The sequence below is a fragment of the Capra hircus genome, chromosome 6 (genome assembly GCF_001704415.2).
Source record: "Capra hircus breed San Clemente chromosome 6, ASM170441v1, whole genome shotgun sequence".
Taxonomy (NCBI): domain Eukaryota; kingdom Metazoa; phylum Chordata; class Mammalia; order Artiodactyla; family Bovidae; genus Capra; species Capra hircus.
The window spans coordinates 84395079-84413772 of NC_030813.1; the positions used below are offsets into that span (position 1 = coordinate 84395079).

At 38.4% G+C, this 18694-nt stretch overlaps 1 protein-coding gene across 1 annotated transcript in view; it reads right to left on the reverse strand.

The window, feature by feature from the left end:
• LOC102186941 (transmembrane protease serine 11G-like) overlaps positions 332–18694 on the reverse strand; it is a 39630-nt gene continuing 21267 nt past the window's right edge. Inside the window, exons 6-10 of the mRNA XM_018049512.1 lie at positions 11015–11053; positions 9914–10085; positions 8653–8912; positions 4382–4524; positions 332–1907 (exon numbers count right to left, since the gene is read on the reverse strand). Of these exons, the coding sequence (XP_017905001.1) occupies positions 1746–1907; positions 4382–4524; positions 8653–8912; positions 9914–10085; positions 11015–11053 (776 nt within the window). The 3' untranslated portion in view covers positions 332–1745. The remainder of the gene's footprint in view (positions 1908–4381; positions 4525–8652; positions 8913–9913; positions 10086–11014; positions 11054–18694) is intronic.

Below are 18694 nucleotides of genomic sequence, written 5' to 3' on the forward strand. Positions count from 1 at the left end.
ACGATGGCTCTTTTTTTCTGTTGATTCCATGGCAGTGGTTCTCACCTGGGGGGTGATTTTGCTCCTTGGGGGACATTTAATAATGACTAGGTACATTTTTATTTGTTACAACTTGGTAGAGTTACCGCTGGCACCTAGGGCACAGAGGGAAAGAAAGCTGCTAATCACTGTAGAAGAAAGCTTCTACACTGTAGAAGATTCTGCTGCCCCTCAAACCTCCCCCCTCCGCCTCTGCCCCAAGAAAGAATTACCTGACACAAAGTCAATAGTACCAAGATTAAGAAACTCTGCTGTGTAGTGATGATTCAAAGATAATGAGTCTGAATTTATCATTATAAATATATTTTAATTTATAATATAACATTATGTGGGAGAAGAAAGACTCTTACTTGATATAAAACTCAAAATGTCTTCACATGGCAGTTATTTCATTAACTAAATTAATTGTAACAGGAGGGGGAGCCAAATAAAGTTCAGATGCACAAGAAAAGTTTGAGTTTTGCTGAACACTAGTAATGTACAGTGCCACAAAATATGCATTTAAATATATATAAAATGACTATATCATTATTAAACCATTCCAAAGATGCTTTCTTATTTGAATATTCTTTATAAATACAATTCTTCAAAGAATGACTACCATTTGTAACAGTAAACTTAAATATTATACAATAAAGTCTTTCCCAAACTCATATCAAACTGAATGAATTTTTAATTTTCTGTTGACTTCTCATATATTTATGAATATATAATTTATACTGGCATTTCATTCTGTGGGTCCCTTAAGTTTTCTGATGTTGAAAATAAAATGGTTTAAGAAATAAATTGCATTAGTAGGTAATTAAACAAGTGAAAAGTACAGTTACACCAGAACCAGAACATTTTCCAGTTTTTAGAGCTGGAAAGTAACTTCTCTCACTAAGTCCTTGCCTATTCTCATTCCCCACCTGATGAAAAGCCAAGGAACTTCTTTTATTTTCTGACTATCAAAAGTCATTTTTACATAGTTTGAAACAAAATCCTGTCCTAGGCAATATTTCCAGTTCTACTATCTGATCCAAGGATTTATTCATTGTTCTAAAGTGAACGTTAGTGTAGTTGTTTAAAGAGTTTAAAATCTGCACTGTTGGGTGTAAATTTAAATGTCAAGATTTTTCAAGTTTCAGAAAGAGGTTAAATGAACATCTGAGGGCAAAGGGGAAAGGACTCTTACAGTGCCATCTCTTGAGTCCTGGTTTCATGCCTAATGCCTCTTCATTGTTTGCATTAGTGTCAGCCAAAACGAATCACCTGGATTTGTCTGGTGTAGTGAATCTACAGATCCTGAATGAGGATTATTTGAGGAGGAAGCTAAAAACTGTGAAGTCAGGGAAGGGCAGTATGCTGTGTCAGGAAAAAAATAAGGAATACTTAGCCAGCTGGTACTCATCTGATTAAACTGCTGGATTTTTCTAAAATGGAAAGTGTGTAGTAGAAACCAAAAGATGAGCCAGGAGGCAATCAGAGACACTTAGCAGCAATGGCAGATCTTACTGGAGTTGACACTATGGCATATGCTTGTGGTCAGTGAGACACTTCAGGTGATGTGAAAGAAAGCCTTTCCTCACATGTTAGAGGAGAGTTGCGAGATCAGGCTTATTTGCATCTTGAATCTGATGACGATATACATAGCAGCACATACTAAACATGATTTGCCAGAGGCCACACATGGCATTTACATTTTGGAGGTAGAGGTGGTTATTACATTAGATGTCAGTTTTAGACTTAATCCAGTCCCGATAACGAGTCACTTTGGTATAGACTCCAGGCTTGTTTTCTTTTCCACAGTCCATTCCCCAGCTTACTATTCCGATAAGATACCAGATATTTCCATCACGTGGTATAACCAGAGGTCCCCCAGAATCACCCTGGCAAGTGGGAAGAAAAAAAAAGATCAATGTGATAAAGAAAGGGGTGTCAGAAATACAAGTTAATCAGAATCTGGATGTCTAATATATTAATATTTTAAGTTGAAATATGAAAAACAAATTCTGTTTTTACTCACCATTAATTTAATAGTTGAGGTTCTTATTTTCTGTTATCTGATTATGTCTGTTTACCTCTATTAATGTCTCTTTCTGTAAGGTAGTGTGACTAAAGTTGAGGTTTCAGTTTTATACTTGCATAGTTTTTAGTTTTGCTTGGTCTCAGTATTACATAAATGTGACCTCAAGTATCACTTCTGCCATGAAGCCTCTCCTAAATCTGTTAGGTAGGAATAATCTCATGCTTTGAATCTGAATCCCCACCTTGTTCCACCAGTTGATAGGAAGATGTCTGAGGCACTGTATCACTGTGTAGCAATAGGTTTGAGAGGAGAAAGATAGGCAAAGGACATTCCAAATAAATGTGCATTGTTGATTACACACAGGATTTTGCTCCCAAGTGAACTGGTTTGAGTGTAGCAATCAAGAAGACTTCCCCGAGGTATTTAACCCTTTCACAAATGATTTTTAATTTTATCTTTTAGCAATTAATCTATTCACTTAAAAGAAATATTATATGGAAACCCCTTCCAGATGTTTCTTTTAAATAAGAGAGATGATTCTGTTTGAAGTAGGCAGGATTCTTAGAGTCTTGTGCCTTTAAACTCTCTTCCCATCACATACTTCTTAGTACACTCTCTTGCCCAGGGGACAGAGAGTAAGAACTCTGGTCTACCAAAAGCAGTCCTGCTGGTCTACCAAAAACAATTGTCCTGAAATTGTTTCCCAAAGTCCTAAATCCTAATTTAGGTTCTTAGTGTACTAGAGGTGAAGGAAGCAAGGGAGCATGGACCAACAGAATGAGAACATCTGCTCTCTTATGGAATAAACTCAGATACAAGTCTCTATCCAACAGATTCCTTTTTTTGTGGAGCTGAGTCTATTTCATATATAGAATTACTAAACCATTGGATTCAGTTTCAAATGCTATAGGTAGAAAGTTTAATTATTTATTTTGTCCTTGAAATAGCCCTACTTTACAATGTATTATCTTTAAATGCTTAATGATTAAAATTAATTCTCTGTAAGGAAGGAGATCCAACCAGTCCATCCTAAAGGAGATCAGTTCTGGGTGTCCATTGGAAAGACTGATGCTGAGGCTGAAATTCCAATACTTTGGCCACCTCATGTGAAGAGTTGACACATTGGAAAAAACCCTGATGCTGGGAGGGATTGGGAGCAGGAGGAGAAGGGGACGACAGAAGATGAGGTGGCTGGATGGCATCACTGACTCGATGCACATGAATTTGGGTGAACTCTGGGAGTTGGTGATGGACAGGGAGGCCTGGCATGCTGTGATTCATGGGGTTGCAAAGGGTTGGACACGACCTAGTGACTGAACTGAACTGAAGGTTGAGGGAAATGTAATTTATTTAATTAGTACGTGATTTGTGAGGTAACACTTTAAAATGAATGTATAGATATTTTCTCTCTTAAGTAGTATAATTCTATGTGATGTACACTATTTAAGTTCAAAGGTTCAAGCACTGGTGGGATGATGCTCTACTGGCCATGGAGACATCTGCAGGTCCCAGGCCACAGGGCCTTGCAATTAGAGGGATTAGGTACATAACTACAAAGTCTGACTATGGCTTGAAGTAATGATTGTATATCTCTCTGGTTTGGTTTCTGTTATCTACAAGAAATGCTTTTGTTTAATCAGAGCCCACCAGTTTGCAGCTGGTGATTATTCTTTACACATGGCTCTGGGCTTCCCTCGTGGCTCAAATGGTAAAGAATCCACCTGCAATGTGGGAGACCTGGGTTCAACGCCTGCATTGGGAAGATCCTCTGGAGGAGGGCATGGTAACCCACTCCAGTGTTCTAGCCTTGATAATCCCCACAGACAGAGGAGCCTGGCGGGTTACAGTCCATAGGGTTGCAAAGAGCTAGACACAACTGAGCGACTAAGCACAGCACTAGATAATAGTAAACAAGGACTACTTACTATGGCTCTTCTGTTCCCTGTAACTTTTAAAAAAAATTTCTGGTCGTGCCTGTTTTTTCAAATTTTTCTCATTTAAAAAAATTTTAATTTTATATAGGACTATAGTTGATTAATAATGTTGTGTTAACTTCAGATGTACAAGAAAGTGATTCAGTTATGCATACACATGTATCTATGCTTTTTCAAATTCTTTTCCCATTTAGATTATTACAGAATATTGAGCAGAGTCCTCTGCGCTATATGGTAGGTCCTTGTTGGTTATCTGTTTTAAATGTAACCCTGTATACTCTGCTATTCTCTCTCCTCCACAAAGTTAATGCCATAGCGTCATATAAAGTGACATTAGTCTATGTTCAGTCAAGTCATCTCTAGTAACAGATTCATTTTGTAGATGTAAATGTATTCTTACTTCACAGGCATCTAGTTTTCCTTTCAAGAATCCAGCACATATCATTCCTGATGATACAGCTCCACCATATACATGAACTTGATTACAGATATCATTACTTATGATCTCTATTTCAACTTCTCTCAGAGTATTGGGAAAGGGACCTAAAGAGAAAAAAATAAACAGATGAAGAATTTCCATATTATTGCTTATGATAGTTAATTGTTGTTTCTTGCAAATGATGAACCAGTGATAAAACCTATTTCTAGAGGTAATATAACTCTGGACTCGATGACAGTGTTCAGATTCAAGTTTTATTTCTAGGGTATCTCCTATGTGCTAGGTACCATGCTTGGCACACTGACTCCTACTATGTTATTTAATCCTAGCTACCATCATCAAAGATAGGTGTGAGAATTCTTTTTTTCAGAAGAGGAAACCAAAGTTCACCGGGTTTTGAGTCTTAGCTGTGATCACATAGTTACATGAAGGATAACGTTAGATTTAAACTTGGGATTCCTCACCACCTGGGATAATCTGTGACAGTTTACCTTACCTTATCTGAAAATCTGCCTCATCATTTGACAAAGCACACAGCTATATAAGCATGTTCCAGACCACCACACTGAAGTTAATATCTCAATATAGCCAGTCATACATTTTTTTTTATTTTACAGTACATATGAAAAGTAATGTTTACAATTTACACTATAGTAAGTGTATAGTGTAAACACTGGAATGGGTGAATTAAACTCAGATGACCCTTATATCTACTACTGTGGGCAGGAATCCCTTAGAAGAAATGGAGTAGCCGTCATGGTTAAAAAAAGAGTCCGAAATGCAGTACTTGGATGCAATCTCACAAACAACAGAATGATCTCTGTTCATTTCCAAGGCAAACCAATCAATATCATGGTGATCCAAGCCTATGCCCCAACCAGTAACACTAAAGAAGTTGAAGTTGATCGGTTCTGTGAAGACCTACAAGACCTTTTAGAACTAACACCCAAAAAAGATGTCCTTTACATTATAGGGGACTGGAATGCAAAAGTAGGAAGTCAAGAAACACCTGGGGTAACAGGCAAATTTGGCCTTGGAGTACGGAATGAAGCAGGGCAAAGGCTAATAGAGTTTTGCCAAGAAAATGCACTGGTCATAGCAAACACCCTCTTCCAACAACACAAGAGAAGACTCTACACATGGACATCACCAGGTGGTCAACACCAGAATCAGATTGATTATATTCTTTGCAGCCAGAGATGGAGAAGCTCTATACAGTCAGCAAAAACAAGACCGGGAGCTGACTGTGGCTCAGATCATGAACTCCTTATTGCCAAATTCAGACTTAAAGAAAGCAGGGAAAATCACTAGACTGTTCAGGTATGACCTAAATCAAATCCCTTATGATTATACAGTGGAAGTGAGAAATAGATTTAGGGGACTAGATCTGATAGACAGTGTACCTGATGAACTATGGACTGAGGTTCTTGACATTGTGCAGGAGACAGGGATCAAGACCATCCCCATGGAAAAGAAATGCAAAAAAGCAAAATGGCTGTCTGGGGAGGCCTTACAAATAGCTGTGAAAAGAAGAGAAGTGAAAAGCAAAGGAGAAAAGGAAAGATATTCCCATTTGAATGCAGAGTTCCAAAGAATAGCAAGGAGACATAAGAAAGCCTTCCTCAGTGATCAATGCAAAGAAATAGAGGAAAACAACAGATTGGAAAAGACTAGAGATCTCTTCAAGAAAATTAGAGATACCAAGGGAACATTTCATGCGAAGATGGGCTTGATAAAGGACAGAAATGACATGGACCTAACAGAAGCAGAAGATATTAAGAAGAGATGGCAAGAATACACAGAAGAACTGTACAAAAAAGATCATCATGACCCAGATAATCACGATGGTATGAACACTCACCTAGAGCCAGACATCCTGGAATGTGAAGTCAAGTGGGCCTTAGAAAGCATCACTATGAACAAAGCTAGTGGACCTGATGGAATTCCAGTTGAGCTCTTTCAAATCCTGAAAGATGATGCTGTGAAAGTGCTGCACTCAATATGCCAGCAAATTTGGAAAACTCAGCAGTGGCCACAGGGCTGGCAAAGGTCAGTTTTCATTCCAATCTCAAAGAAAGGCAACGCCAAAGAATGCTCAAACTACCACACAATTATACTCATCTCACACACTAGTAAAGTAATGCTCAAAATTCTCCAAGCCAGGCTTCAGCAATACATGAACCGCGAACTTCCAGATGTTCAAGCTGGTTTTAGAAAAGGCAGAGGAACCAGAGATCAAATTGCCAACATCCGCTGGATCATGGAAAAAGCAAGAGAGTTCCAGAAAAACATCTATTTTGCCAAAGCCTTTGTGTGGCTCACTAGAAACTGTGGAAAATTCTGAAAGAGATGGGAACACCAGAACACCTGACCTGCCTCTTGTGAAACCTATATGCAGGTCAGGAAGCAACAGTTAGAACTGGACATGGAACAACAGACTGGTTCCAATAGGAAAAGGAGTACATCAAGGCTGTATATTGTCACCCTGCTTATTTAACTTCTATGCAGAGTACATCATGAGAAATGCTGGGTTGGAAGAAGCACAAGCTGGAATCAAGATTGCCGGGAGAAATATCAATAACCTCAGATAAGCAGATGACACCACCCTTATGGCAGAAAGTGAAGAGGAACTAAAAAGCCTCTTGATGAAGGTGAAAGAGGAGAGTGAAAAAAGTTGGCTTATAGCTCAACATTCAGAAAACGAAGATCATGGCATCTGGTTCCATCACTTCATGGGAAATAGATCGGGAAACAGTGGAAACAGTGTCAGACTTCATTTTTGGGGGGCTCTAAAATCACTGCAGATTGTGACTGAGTTACTGACTGAACTGAACTGATAGCAAGTGTGCAACAGCATTATTCTAAATACATATATGTATACGTATACACATTAATTTTAAAAATCTTATTGCTGGAAAATGCTAACTGCTACTTGATAAAGACTCAGATATAAGCTATACTTTGAGCAAGGACACAAACAAGACTGTAATGCCATTATAAGAGTCTGTATTGTTGCTTGTATTTTACTCTTGTCTGATTCTTTTGTGACCCCATGTACTAGAGCCCACCAGGTTTTTCTGTCCATTAGATTTTCTAGGCAAGAATACAGGATTAGGTTGCCATTTCCTTCTCCTTTGGATATTCCCAACCCAAGGTTGGAACTTGTGTCTCCTGCACTGGTAGGCAAATTCTTTATCCCTGAGCCCCCAGGGACGCCTATAAGAGTCAGAAACTCAAGAGCAGGTTAAATTATATGTAATAAATCCAACCAAGAGACATGGGAACTGGAAACTCAAATCAGGCTCTAAAGTTCTCTCTTCGCAGTTTATTGTATATTATTAAGTGTAGTAAAATGTAATGTCTGTCAAATTTATAAAGTCTCAGGCCCAAAAACTCTTTCATAGATACATGGATACAAAGGGCTCCTTTAATTTTTAGCATCAAGAACACCATTCAAATTGCTTGCTTAAGGTATTTCCATTTAACTGTATTCTGTACATTACAGAAAACGTGTCATCATTAGTGTTCACAAGTTACATCCTTTAAGAATCATCAACCCTAACAATCTCTGTGTACAAAAGGCAACAAAAGAAAGAAAAACAGTATATGGAAGGTTGTTGTTTAGTCACTAAGTTGTGTCTGACTCTTCTGAGACCCCAGGGACTGTAGCCTGCTAGGCTCCTCTGTCCATGGGGTTTCTCAGGCAAGAATATTGGAGTATGTTGTCATTTTTTTTTTTAAAGGAAAGCTATAGCTACATGGATTCCAATATCCCATAAAGAAGATAATATATACAGGCACTGTTTAATAGTAGTTTTCAGAATTTACCAATAGTTTAGTCACTCTGTCATGTCCAACTCTTTGTGACCCCATGGACTGCAGCATGCCAAGCTTCCCTGTTGATACAGGGTGATATAAACCCTATCACCAAGGGTTTATATCTTGTTTCAGCCATATTTTTCATGTGACATCTTGATTTCATCTATTTTCTTTATTTTGATTTTGTATCTTATATCTCTTCCAATGGGGGAGAAGATCCCCTGGAGGAGGGAATGGCAACCCTCTCCAGTATTCTTGCCTGGGGAATCCCATGGACAGAGGAGCCTGGCAGGCTATGGTTCAGAGGGTCACAAAGAGTTGGACATGACTGAAGTGACTTAGCATGCACGCCCGCATTCCAATGCAGGATGAGTTTTCTTTTTTCACTTGTACATTTTTACTGAGATACTCACCATTGGCTTTTAGAGCTCCCCATCCAGTAACAAACACTTTGCTCTCAGGCAAGGCTTCAAAAGTAGCATCCGGGAGACAGACTCTGTGCACCTCATCCGAAAATATGACAGGGGCGGAGAGCTTCACCACAGCGATGTCATCGTCGCGCTTATGGGCAGCATAGTCTTCATGAATGACAACCGACTGCACCTCTCGTCTCATTAGTTGGGGGCTTAGAGTTGTTCCAAAGCTAGCTGTCCAGCGTTTGGGGTTTTCGTAGCTGATCACATATTAAAAGGATTATGATTGGTTTAGATCATTTCTGATCAGAAGTTGCCCAGGACTCTGAATGAGCATGGACATAATGGTGGGAAAGGGCAAATTGTTTAAAGTAGTAGTTGCTTGGGATCCTCCCATTTTCTTTATTTGTGGCTTCTCCCTGGGACTGCTTTGTTTCATTTTGCTGATAATCCTCCCTCATTCTAAAATAGCTTAAAATTACTCTCCTTGAGGGAAAGTTTGTAATTTTTTTAAAGGAAACTTTATTATCACAAGTTTTGGTTGTAAAAGTAATTCAGATTAGTTGAGGAGTATACAAGTAAATAAAAATTAGGCATATGTACCCACATGTACACACATAAGTACTCATATCTGTGCACATAAATGTATGTATATCTACGGAGAGAGAAAAGAGAGAGGAAAGGAGAGAGAAAAGAGAGAGGGAAGGAGAGAGAGATGGAGCCACTTTTATATTGTTTTCACATCCTTCCTTTTCAGTAAACATTTTATCTAGAATATTTTCCCATTTTATATGAATTTCAATAGGTTTATTGTATCTCTTTAGTATCCCCAAGTGTTCCATATGTTGTCACCAAAAAGCATACAAATAATAAAAGCACAGCACCAGATATTCATGTGGGAAAATCAGATGTAAGTTTGAGGGTTGGGATACTATTATCTGAGTTTTATTTTAAGAAATGCACAGTATATTTCAGGAAAACTGGTGCGTGTGTGTATGTGTTTAACTTTTGGTGATGTTAACTTGTTTCTAAAGTTGAGGTTGTTAGAGAATCTATATTCAGTTGGAATTGAAAATATTCTGATTTTTTCCTATTCTGCAGTAATTGTTACTTCTTCTAAGTCTGCTGGACAATTATGTATACCATTTTAGGGTCTAAGATGACCAATGAAAAGGGGATAATAATTACAGGATATGAAGGTGAGGAGATGAAATGGTGATCTCTGTTATATATGGAGAGGTTGGCACAGGTGACGACTTACGAATCAAAGCAATGAGCAGCAGTCAGGAGCCACACCTCACTAATCAAAGTGGCTCCACAGAAATGAATGCCATCAACCTGCAGGCTGGCTTGCCAAGGCCAGTCAGCTTTCTTTGCAACACTACCATCGGCAATTCTTTCCATGGAAGGGAACTCCCTCCCTAAACCGCAACCTGTCAGAGGGAATTAGACAGTTATTTCCAGAGTTATAAATGTGTGTGAGTATGTTTGGCACATTAAAATGGAAATGTAACCTTGCCTTACCTTAAAAATTAATCAAAACTGCATGACAGAATAATAATTATTCACACTGAGAAAAGGATTAACTTAAAAAATATTTGATACATCTTGCAGCAATTTCACTTTACATTTTTTTTCATACTTTCTGAATTACATTTTTATAGGCAGAAGTTTACCCGAGTGATTTTTGACAATTTTGAGTGTGAAATGTACAGTATTTATAGCAGAAAAATACCATCTTTACTCTTCTAAAATACTTCTCTAATGTTACAAAAAATCATTACGCTACAATAGCATACATGTCAAAGTTCACATATTGAAATTAGTGGATGTCATTAAATTCTAAGAAAAATCTGCTTTAACAAAATGAGCCAAATAAAAACAAATAAGATAAAATGAAAAGGGATTGTAAAAAAAAAAAGTCATCAGCAAAACTTTCTTTGCAGTAGAGCAAGTATGTCCATATAGACATTTCTGATTATTAATAGTAATTCTTTCCCCTTGGGGAGAGTTAAATTATGTGTCCATTAGAAGGTGTTATATACCTCTGGGAAAAAGTTTATATGGGAATAGTGATATTCCAGAAGTGTTTTGGGTTCTATTATTTGATTTATATGAGATTCCAAGGTGGCTCAATGGTAAAGAACCTGCCTGCCATGGCAGCAGATGTGGGTTAGATCCCTGGGTGGGAAAGATACTCTGGAGGAGGAAATGGCAACCCACTTCAATATTGTTGCCTGGAAAAGCCCATGGACAGAGGAGACTGGTGCTACAGCCCATGGGGTCATAAAGAGTCGGGCAAGACTGAGCACACAGCCAAGAATTTGATTTATGTGCATCTCAATAATAACGTTGAACTTACAGCTGTTCAGGATATGCTCTGCTTGTACATTCTTCATAGCTATGGGAAAAAAACAAGATGATTGGTCAGCAGTGCAACAATTATAATTTAAATACTCTGTCTACACCACATGAATATTTCTATTTTGGAGGAATTGAAGAGTCAATAAATTCTTAATTTAAATAAAATTCTACAAAAAGTAGAGGCCCATACATAGAGTAAACTCTTCTTCTGACTATATGTGGCCTCTGGGAAAATCCTGTTCATAATTATAAAATCATTGGCATGGGGAAGGATATTGTTTGCCATGATGGATGACTACATCTAATTAATTAATCCCACATCAATTTATTAAAATGTAAGTTAAACAGAAGAGGGTGTAGGTAGATATCACCTCACACCTATCAGGAAGGCTAAAATGAAAAATAGTGATAACACCAAATTTTGGCAAAGATGCAGAGAAACTGGGTAACTCACATAATAGGAAATGCAAAATGGTCTAGCCACTCTTAGAAATAGTTTGGTAGCTCTTTTCAAAACTAAAAATGTTTTTATCAACTGCAGTTGTACTCTTAGCCATTTATCCCAAAGAATGAAGACATTTTCATGAAGAAACTTGGCCATGAATGTTTACAGCAGCTTCATTGTAGAAGCCAAAAACTTGAAACTACCCAAATGCTCTTCAGCAAATGAGTGGTTAAACAAACTGGAATGCTATGAAAACTGCCTAGCAATAACAAGGAACAAACTATTGATACAATAAGGTGGACGAACCTCAAGCAAAATATGTTGAACAAAAATGGTCAATCTCAAAAGGATACCAAGTATATAATTCTATTTATGTGAAATCTGTACAATAATGCAATTACAGAGATGAAAACTGGATTAGTGGTAGTTGGGCTAGGTATAGATAGAGGAAATAGGTATGGCATTAAAGAAGTAACACTAGAGAGCCTTCACATTTTACAGTTAAATATATTGATTCTGGTGGTAGTTATACAATACGTGATAAAATTACCTAGAGATATACATACAAATTGATGCTAAAGCTGAAGCTCCAGTACTTTGGCCACCTCATGAGAAGAGTTGAGTCACTGGAAAAGACTCTGGTGCTGGGAGGGATTGGGGGCAGGAGGAGAAGGGGATGACAGAGGATGAGATGGCTGGATGGCATCACTGACTCAATGGACGTGAGTCTGAGTGAACTCCGGGAGTTGGTGATAGACAGGGAGGCCTGGCGTGCTGCGATTCATGGGGTTGCAAAGAGTCGTACACTACTGAGCGACTGAACTGAACTGATACATACAAATCCACACAAAAATTAGTTCATATATTATTATGGAATCTGAATAAATTCTTGGATTGTATCCATTTGAGTTTCTTGGTTTTAATGTACTGCATTAAGGAAGGCTTGGGGAAGGGTGCAAGTAGATGAGATTTCTCTATAAATTTCTTTGCAACCTCATGTAAATCTATAATTATTTCAAAATAATAATTTAAAAGCCTATCAAACATGCTGGTAGAAAGTCTGAATTATCTTTCTCTTTTTTCTATAGAAAATAATATAAAAAGTTTGATGTTTGAAGAGTATACAACAACAACAACAACAAAAAAGAGGTAAGGGAAAAATAGTAAGATATTACAGAGAAATATGAAGTAACTAACAAATAAAAAAAAAGGGTGTTTTTAAACAGCCCAGCAAATAATGGACTGAGCCCTAAAAGGACATTTCCCCAAAGAAGACATACAGATGGCCAATAAACATGAAAAGATAGTCAACATTGCTTATTATTAGAGAAATGGAAATCAAAACTACAATGAGGTATCATCTCCCACCAGTCAGAATGACCATCATCAAAAAATCTATAAACAGTTAATGCTGTAGAGCATGTGGGAAAAAGGAAACTCTTGCACTGTTGGTGGTAATATAAATGAATATAGCCACTATGGAGAACAGTATGGACATTCCTTAAAACAACAACAACAAAAAAAACCTAGGAATAAAACTACCATTAGTTCAGTTCAGTTCAGTCGCTCAGTTGTGTCTGACTCTTTGCAACCCCATGAATCGCAGCACCCCAGAACTCCCTGTCCATCACCATCTCCCGGAGTTCACTCAGGCTCACGTCCATCAAGTCAGTGATGCCATCCAGCCATCTCATCCTCTGTCGTCCCCTTCTCCTCCTGCTCCCAATCCCTCCCAGCATCAGAGTCTTTTCCAATGAGTCAACTCTTCACATGAGGTGGTCAAAGTACTGGAGCTTCAGCTTTAGCATCATTCCTTCCAAAGAAATCCCAGGGTTGATCTCCTTCAGAATGGACTGGTTGGATCTCCTTGCAGTCCAAGGGACTCTCAAGAGTCTTCTCCAACACCACAGTTCAAAAGCATCAATTCTTCGGCGCTCAGCCTTCTCACAGTCCAACTCTCACATACATGACTACTGGAAAAACCATAGCCTTGACTAGACGGACCTTTGTTGGCAAAGTAATGTCTCTGCTTTTGAATATACTATCTAGGTTGGTCATAACTTTTCTTCCAAGGAGTAAGCGTCTTTTAATTTCATGGCTGCAGTCACCATCTGCAGTGATTTTGAAGCCCCCAAAAATAAAGTCTGACACTGTCTCCACTGTTTCCCCATCTATTTCCCATGAAGTGACGGGACTGCATGCCATGATCTTTGTTCTCTGAATGTTGAGCTTTAAGCCAACTTTTTCACTCTCCTCTTTCACTTTCATCAAGAGGCTTTTAGCTCCTCTTCACCTTCTGCCATAAGGGTGGTGTCATCTGCATGTCTGAGGTTATTGATATTTCTCCTGGCAATCTTGATTCCAGCTTGTGTTTCTTCCAGTCCAGTGTTTCTCATGATGTACTCTGCATATAAGTTAAATAAGCAGGGTGACAATATACAGCCTAGACATACTCCTTTTCCTGTTTGGAACTAGTCTGTTGTTCCATGTCCTGTTCTAACTGTTGCTTCCTGACCTGCATACAGATTTCTCAAGAGGTAGTCTGGTATTCCCATCTCTTTCAGAATTTTCCAGTTTATTGTGATCCGCACAGTCAAAGGCGCTGGGCATATACCCTGAGAAAGCTAAAATTTAAAAAGACTTATATACCCCCACTATTCGGGGCATCCCCAGTATCTCTAGTAAAGAATCCACCTGCAAAGCAGGAGCCTCCGGTTCAATCCCTGCATCAGGAAGATCCCCTGGAGAAGGGGAGGGCAACCCACTCCAGTATTCCTGCCTGGAGAATCCAGTGGATAGAGGAGCCTGGTGAGATACAATCCATAGTTTCGTGAAGAGTCCAGTCACTACTGAAGCAACTTAACACACACGCATGCTGCTGCTGCTAAGTTGCTTCAGTTGTCGTGTCCGACTCTGTGCGACGCCAAAGATGGCAGCCCACCAGGCTCCCTCATCCCTGAGATTCTCCAGGCAAGAACACTGGAACGGGTGGCCATTTCCTTCTCCAATGCATGAAAGTGAAAAGTGAAAGTGAAGTCGCTCGGTCCTGTTCGACTCTTAGCAATCCCATGGACTGCAGCCCACCAGGCTCCTCCGTCCATGGGATTTTCCAGGCAAGAGTACTGGAGTGGGGTGCCATTGCTTTCTCCGCATGCATGCATCCTCAATGTTCACTGCTGCACTATTTACAATAGCCACGGTATGGATGCAACTTAGATGTCCATCAACAGATGGATGGATAAAGAAGTTGAGATGCACATATACAATGATTACTCAGCCAGGAATGAAGGAATGAATTCGAATCAGTTGAACTGATGTGGATGAACAAAGAGCCTGTACAGAGTGAAGTAAGTCAGAAAGAGAAAGGCAAATATCATATATTAATGCATATATATGGAATTTAGAAAAATGATTCTGATGAACCTATTTGCAGGGTAGAAATAGAGACTCAGACACAGAGAACAGACTTGTAGACACAGTAAGGGAAGCAGAGGGTGGGACAAATTGAAAGAGTAGCATGGAAACATATACATTATCATATGTAAAATAGATAGCTTGCGGGAAGTTGTTGTGTAACCCAAGGCGCTCAACCTGGTGCTCTGTGACAACCTAGAGGGATGGGATAGGTTGAGGGGTGGGAGGGAGGTTCAGGAGAGAGGAAACATATGTATACTTATGGCTGATTCATGTTGTGACATGGCAGAAATAGAGCATTGTAAAGCAATTATCCTCCAATTAAAATTGATTTTTAAAAAGCATATTTTTTATGAATTACATGATATTTAGATAATCAGCTTTTTAAAATTTTTGATTTATTGTCATTCCTTTCCGATTTTAACTATTCATTACCCAAAACAAAATTTAGTTGAAAGCTAAACTCAAATCTTCTCCTTGAGCTTTATCTTAATCCTGTAAAAAATACCTTTAAAAGACTAAGCTTAACAGATTTCTGCAGGAATCAAGATATTCTCAGATAACTCTTTCAATATTTGTGTTTTGGAGTCATTTGTGTGTTTAATTTCCAAGCTCTCTTTTTTTTAAAAGACAGGTTAATCAATTCTCCAACTTCTCAGGATCAACATTGTTAAAGACATCAGAGAAAATCCATTTAATAATACATTACACTAATTTGCTTGTTCTTGTACGTTTCAAAATTTTTATGTTTTCCTAAAGAATAAGTTTCACTTAGTATTTTTTTTTTATTTTGTAAGTGATGGGATTCTTATTTCTAATACTTTATTTTGGAATTCTTATTTTCTCTATTTACAAATATATTCTCTTGTATTTCATAAAAGTTCAGTTTTGGGAAATTATGTAGTTTTCAATGAATACTGTATTTTATTTTATTTATTTTAATTTTAATTTTTACTTTATTTTACTTTACAATACTGTATTGGTTTTGCCATACATTGACATGAATCCACCACGGGTGTACATGCCATCCCAAACATGAACCCCCCTCCCACCTCCCTCCCTACAACATCCCTCTGGGTCATCCCCGTGCACTTAGTATTTTCATTTTGCGAAACAGGAATTGAGACACAGAGGTCCAACAATTTATCGGAGGCTACAACTGTCACTGCCAGGACATAGGTCTTCTGGTTTCTAAGTCTTGCTTTCTCTTCACTGCCACCTACCATCCTTCCTGGTGTGCATTCCATGCATTTTCTCTTTCTATTATATGTATTTAAATGAGTTCTCTTACCCTATAAAGCAAGACTTGTGTTTTTAAATGTTATATATATAACCTCTTACTTTCTAAAGCATAGTTGTAAAACTCTTAAGTGAGGAAAGGAAGGATTCCAGGTTCCTCAGTGTTCTGTGGTGTCTGTTAATGTTAAAGCACTACTTTTGTTTCATGCTCACTTTCGAGACCCTGAGTTAGTTTACAGAGTTAAAGACACAACGTTTTGCAAATACCCTGTTCCTGTCCTGTACTGAGTTCTGTGCTAATCTTCCGAAGGTGATTATGTCTACAGAAGACACATTTCCTGTATTCAAGGACGTATCACTCTTTTGCAGAGAAGTACATTCTTAAAAATAATATATGAATTAATTTTCAAGCACCCTGATAAGGACAGAAGTGTCTCTGGATAAATTATGAATCTTAGGAGACCTTCCTGTGGGAATGAGGAATGTCTTAACAGTAATTTGCCTAGACAGGCAGCTGAAAATCTTCGGATGGATGGATCACCAGCAGATGCCTGCATGGACCAGTCCCCCCACCCTGATCCAGCAACTCTGTATACAACTTAAATCCACTAACATCACAGAGTGGGGGTAAGAGTGGGGGACAGACACAGAAATGATGGGGTTTCAGCTTCTAACAGTTGTCTTAATGGGAGGTCAAAATCTAAATTTTTTGAAATGAAAATTTTGTACATACCTACACCTCTTTAACAAAATATTTCTTTCAGGAAATCTTGTTTTGCTGACTAAACCCAGTGCACTAGATTCAGAATCTACCCTATTCTGTTTGCATGACTAGCAGAACTGAATGCTGAACATCACTTACAGAGACTTCATGTCTTTATCTTCATGCTGTTTTTCTTCTTTAGTCAAATCCGTGATGCCTTTCTCCTCTTTAACATATTATAATATATCTGCTCTAGCCCTCTAAACAATTTGGGGAAAAAAAGTACCAAGAGAAGACTTATTGGTAACTTGTTAGCTTTTTAATCTCATTTCACACTTTAGTCTGGTAGAATATGAACATTTCAAAGTTAATTTATAGAAGGCTAACAGTAGTCTTCAAATTATAATAAGCTTTGTTTAATCTCAGGCCCCAAACATTCATCACCTAGAAATATGTCTGATGTAAATAAGATGGTGTCTTTATGCCTGAGACAGGTACTATCAGGGTGTGTCATTTTTCTCTTCCTTTTATTCCCTAGGCCAGTCCTATTCTACATGCCTAGAAAAGGTTATGGGAGTACAAGAAAAAATATCAGACTTCTTTTCACTGGAGCCAAATCATGCTGTACCTCACATATTGTGATATCTGTGTGCAGACCATTCTTACATTTTGAATTCAGATTGGAGAGAGTATTGCATCAGAAAGACCCAAGTACTAAGTATTACCATATCAGTAAGAGAGAGTAGATTTTTATCACATGCATAACATCTATTTCTGCTTCATTGATTACATTAAAGCCTATGACTATGTGGATAAAACAAACTGGTAAATTCTTCAAGAGATGAGAATACCAGACCATTTTACCTGTCTCCTGAGAAACTTGTATGCAGGACAAGAAGCAACAGTTAGAACCAGATATGGAACAACAGACTGGTTCAAAATTGGGAAAGGAATATGTCAAGGCTATATATTGTCACCCTGATTGTTTAACTTCTATGCAGAGTACATCATGTGAAATTCCAGGCTGGATGACTCACAAGCTGGAATCAAGATTGCTGAGAGAAATATCAACAACCTCAGATATGCCTATGATACAACTCTAGTGGCAGAAAGTGAAAAGGAACTAAAGAGCCTCTTGATGAGGGTGAAAGAGGAGAATGAAAAAGCTGGTTTAAAACTCAATATTCAAAACACTAAGATCATGGCATCTGGTCCATCACTTCCTGGCAGATAGATGGGGGAAAAGTAGAAACAGTGACTGATTGTATTTTCTTGGGCTCCAAAATCACTGCGGATAGTGACTGCAGCCACTAAATTAAAAGACACTTGCTCCTTGGATGGAAAGCTATGACAAACCTAGACGGCATATTAAAAAGCGGAGACATCACTTTGCCAACAAAGGTCCATATAGTCAAAGCTATGGTTTTTCCAGTAGTCACATACAGATGTGAGAGTTGGAACATAAAGAAGGCTGAGCACCAAAGAACTGATCCTTTTGAATTGTGGTGTTGGAGAAGACTCTTGAGATCCCTTGGACAGTAAGGAGATCAAACCAGTCAATCCTAAAAGAAATCAATCCTGAATATTCACTGGAAGGACTAGTGTTAAAGCTGAAACTCCAATATTTTGGCCACCTGATGTGAAAAGCTACCTCATTGGAAAAGACCCTGATGCTGGGAAAGATTAAGGGCAGGAGGACAAGTGGGCAGCAGAGTTAGATGGTTGGATGGCATCACAGACTCAATGGATAAGGATCTGAATAAACTCTGGAAGATAGTGAAGGACAGGGAAGACTGGCATGCTGCAGTTCATGGGGTCACAGAGAGTTGGACAAGACTTAGCAACTGAACAAAAACAACAATGCTTAATTAGTTCAA